General features: G+C 67.1%; 1 protein-coding gene across 1 annotated transcript; it reads left to right on the top strand.

Annotated features, from left to right (window-relative positions):
• Nucleotides 1-2,725: 2,725 nt before the first annotated feature.
• EMIHUDRAFT_460522 (Hypothetical protein) lies at nucleotides 2,726-3,686 on the top strand (the record flags this gene model as incomplete). Its single annotated transcript, XM_005789479.1, has 3 exons — nucleotides 2,726-3,286; nucleotides 3,370-3,473; nucleotides 3,644-3,686. The coding sequence occupies 3 exons, from the start codon at nucleotides 2,726-2,728 to the stop codon at nucleotides 3,684-3,686; spliced, it is 708 nt and encodes a 235-aa protein (XP_005789536.1).
• Nucleotides 3,687-4,415: the final 729 nt, after the last annotated feature.

The following is a 4,415-nucleotide window of genomic DNA, read 5'->3' on the forward strand; positions in this document are numbered from 1 at the left end:
GTTCGCCACTCTACCCACACTGCTGGCTCCATCCGATGCAGTGTGATCGCCTGGTGCAGGCACAGTTTGGGGTGGCGGTGGCGGAGGTGCAGGTGGCGGCGGGGGTGCGGCTGGCGGTGGGGGCGGCGGCGGCGGCGGCGGCGGCGGCGGCGGCGGCGGCGGCTGCAGTGGCGGCGGCGGCGCCGGTACGGCGCCTGAGCTGAGGCTCGTACGCGCAGTCGGCGCTCGCTCGCTCGTCCTGGCGCTGCGGCGGCTGCTGGAGGGGTGGTGCCTCGGACTCCTAGCCTGCTGCTTTTTGCTGGTGATCAGCCCGCCCAACGATACTGCGCGCTTCATGAGTTGGTCGATGTACTCGGCAAGTGTTTCATTCTCGGTAGCGATGGCGGCATTTGCGGTGGAGACCTCAGAGATCTTTGAGTTCATCTCCTCAAGCGCGCGTTGTAGGTGCAAGATCTCGGTGATGGTAGCCTCGCGCGCCTCAGCCTCGGACATGGCAAACCCGGAAAGAATTTTATACTGTCTCGTTTTGCTGTTCACAGCTAGGGACACGGCCTCTGCGGCAAAGTCAACTCACCCCACCACCCACCTACCACCTCCCACCACGGCTAACCTTCGGCTCCCGCTCAGAGGCTCGCCGCGCCCGTGCGGCGCGCTGAGGCGGCGCCGAGGCCGGCGCCTTGCACCCGGCCCGCGGCCGGCACCGCCTCGCCCCACAACTGACCGCCCTGCGGCCCCTGCGCAGGCGTACCACAGCGTCGCTCAAAAAGCGACGCCGGGTGTGGGCTGCTCCCTTGACCCGTCACCCGCCGCGGCCCGTGCGGCGCGCCGAGGCGGCGCCGAGGCCGGCGCCTTGCACCCGGCCCGCGGCCGGCACCGCCTCGCCCCACCACTGACCGCCCTGCGGCCCCTGCGCAGGCGTACCACAGCGTCGCTCAAAAAGCGACGCCGGGTGTGGGCTGCTCCCTTGACCCGTCACCCGCCGCGCCCTCGCCCGGCCGCCTCACCGCGCACGGAGCGCTCGCCTGCTCGCCGCCGCCGCCGCGCGTCCCGCGCCGCCACGCTTGCCCCCTTCCTGACGCGCGCTCTGTGCAGCGGCGCAGAGCGCGCGTGTCTGGCACAGACGGAGCAGCGGCCGCGCCAGCGGTCGCTGCTCCGCCCCCCCGCCGTCGCGCGCGCCGCGCGCGCGCTGCCGCCGCCGCCGCCGCCGCCGCCTCCTCGCCGTCTCTCCCTCCGTGTGGTGTGTGGTGCGCGCGTACGCGCGCAGCGCGCACGGCAGCGTCCCCACCCCTCGCGCGCGCGCGCCGCCGCCCCCGCCCCCGCCCCCGCCCCCGCCCCCGCTCCCAAGCGCCCCTTCCCCGGTGTTTGCGGTTAGGGCCTGTGTCTCGTGAGAGGGTATGTGATCTACGTGAGACCCACTGTGATCCCCTGTGCGTGTGGGCGGTGTGCGTAGAAAGTGGAACCCATCGAGAGGTGCCGCGGCCGGAGCCGCCGTGTGTGGCACATGTTGTGGGAAACGGTTTTTTTTTGCAAACGAGACGGCCTGCGCAGCTTCTGACTATAACACAAACGACAGAAAAGCAACACAAACGTAAGTTGAGCTTCTCCCCACACATGAGGCGGCGGGACAAGGGGGGGGGGACCCTTGCGTCATCACACAACAGACAGGGTGGTGGAGGGCCTACTGGCTCCACTGGTGGAGCCGCATCTTGAGTCGGAGTCCGTGGTTGGCCTGGCTGGAGGCCTTGTCACACATGCGTGTGAGCAGCTGCACCGCGGCCTCTGCGGTGACGCGGCCCTGCAGGGTGTGGTCTGTCGGACCAGCCATACTGAGAAGTTTGGGGCCTACCTTCCAGAATTCGTTGGCCTCGAGCAGCGACTTGTCAAAGTGCCACTCCAGGGAGCCCTTGACCCGGCCATCCTATGAGTGCCCGGGAGGGCAAGCAGAGCGGGTGAGAGAGACGGGCGAGAGGGCGCATCTGGGCAGGGTGGTGGGCCACCTCAATCAGAATGAAGTTGACCCAAAAAATGAAGCCATCGCCAAAGTCGCCTGGGGCAGCGTTGAGGAGGTCCCATGACCCCTCCACGTTGATCTTGGCCATCACAATGTTGTTGCAGTTGTAGAACGTCACCGCCTTGGAGTCGCGGGGTATGCCCTCGGGGTGGCCGTTGGGTCCGTGCTGCAGCGAATCGAAGGGGGTCCAACACTCCCCGTGCTCGTGCACGTTCTCGACGTCGTCGGATGTGCTTGCCCTCTGCTGCCAAAGTGCGAGGTACTGACCGAGGATTCCCCACTGCTTGAGGCACTTGTTTGCGGAGACGGAGAAGCTCGCCCAGACCCGCTCGGCCGCGGCCCTGAACTCAGGCGACTCCACGGCTGCCGTCAGGACGGGGTCCTCGAGGTTGTACGCGTCGAAAAACCGGTTGTCGCAGCAGAGCGTGTCCGCATCCTCAGCTGTCGCGCAGGCGCAGCCTCCCTGGTGGCCGCGCGCCCAATGGATGAGATACCGCGCAATCATGCGCCCCTCTGCCGCCTGCCAGAGGCCCACGACCAGGTCTGGAAGCTGCTGTAGCCCAGGGTGCGGTATCTCCTCCCCGTTGTTGACAGCGGTCGGTAAGGAGAGGGGCATACTCACGTGCCGATCTGCGTTTCTTCTTTTTCAGTACAGTCAGAGGTACTCGTGAAGGCTTCAGGAAAGTGCTATCAAAAAGAAAGTTAGCCTGCGAGATGGTCCGCCGCGTTGCACACCCTGCTCACGCGATCCTTGACGCGTCTGGGCGGGCCATCCGGACGTACACCATCCAGCCGGACGTAGCCTTTGCTGGCGGCGTGCCGATTGTGTCCGAGGCGCTGCTCCGTCTCGACGGCCCCTTTGCGGCGGGGCTCGCCGCGACCTGGCACAACAACAAGGAGGCCGAGAGCGCCGTGCTCGCGCAAACGCAGGCTGTCTGCGCCCTGATTCGGGCGCCCGACCAGCCCGACAAGCTGCGCCTGCTGCAAGAGCTCCTCGGCCAGTGCGCGTGGGATCCGACGGGGCGCGACGACTCGTCCATCACGCCGATCCACGAGACGCTCAAGACCGCCACCATGCCGGTGCAAGAGAAGATCGACTTCCTGGGCGTGCTCGCTGCGGCTGACGACTACTTCCTGGAGCACGTCGCCGCCGACACGTTGGCAAACATACTTTACAACCGGCACCTCCGCGGCAAGATCATTGGTGAGCCCTCACTGGAGACAGTCCTCAACGAAAAGATTCTCCTCGGCTTCGCGCCTGACCTCAAGCCGCCGGTGCTCAGCCCCCCCCCCTCCCCCCCCCCCCTCCCGCCCCTTCTTCATCCTTTTTGACGCCACCCCTGCCCCGCCTGCTGCAGCCCATCAGCGGCTCTGGGCCTCTGGCCGACGTGAGGCAGTACGACCTGTTTGGCGACTCTGATGACGACGAGCACAAGCCAAACCCAGGCCTAGACTCGCTGATGTCAGACGCACCCTGCACAAGCGGTGGTGCGGCCAGCTCGTCAGGTGTGCAGACAGAGCCAACCCTCCCCCTCCAGTCGGACAACGAGGCCCACCGCGACTTGCGCCCCCGCCGCAAGTGATCGCTCCCTCTCAAGGCGGCGGGTGTGCAGGATAGAGCCGTATCTTGAGAGTGATCTTTCATGTGTTTGTCCACCTTGCGTTTGTTTCGTAACCAATCCCACGTGAGAAGCTCAAAAGAAAAGAATTTTCGAATGAATTTTCCAAAAACGGAATCTCGACAACACACTGGAGCGCCGGCCCGCGACACCATCACCCGGACGAGCGCCGGCCGCCAGTGATAGCTGCGCCACGCACACGACGTGGCGGCGTTTCCTCGCGGCACGTGAGTGTGGTGTGGTGGCGCTGTCGGTGGCAGCGTCACCGCACGGGCATGGCACGGTGCGCTTGCCGCCTGGACGCGGCGGGACGGCCGCGCGCGTGTTGACGAGCGCCTGCGGCGCATCGCCGCCACGATCACGACCGTGGAGTGAGGTCGGGAGAGAGCAGGGAGTGTGTGGGAGTGAGAGGCGCAACGGGCCCACCGAGAGGCGCCGCACCGCGTGCTTCGATGGGACGTCCACGAGCGAGGCAACGGCGAGCGCACCGTTCGCCGCAGAGCGCCAGCGCGGCGCGCCGAAGCAGCGAGGAGCCGCGCGCCGCCGCCCAGCGGCGCCTCGCAACAGTACACTCCGCACCGAGCAGTCGTCGAGGCTCTGCCAGGTGATGTCACAGCCTGTTTGCATCGCCTACGCGTGGCTCAGACGCGTGCGGCGACGCTGCTGGGTCCCTTCGTGTGCCTGGGAGTGCGTGGACCGGCAGCTAAGGCTGTGGCGGATGGCTCGCCGGCGACTCGCTCGACGCTCGCAGCACTCGGCGGCGAGGAGGCGGCGCAGCCGAGTCG

Source organism: Emiliania huxleyi, assembly GCF_000372725.1.
Source record: "Emiliania huxleyi CCMP1516 chromosome Unknown EMIHUscaffold_1273, whole genome shotgun sequence".
Lineage (NCBI taxonomy): Eukaryota > Haptophyta > Isochrysidales > Noelaerhabdaceae > Emiliania > Emiliania huxleyi.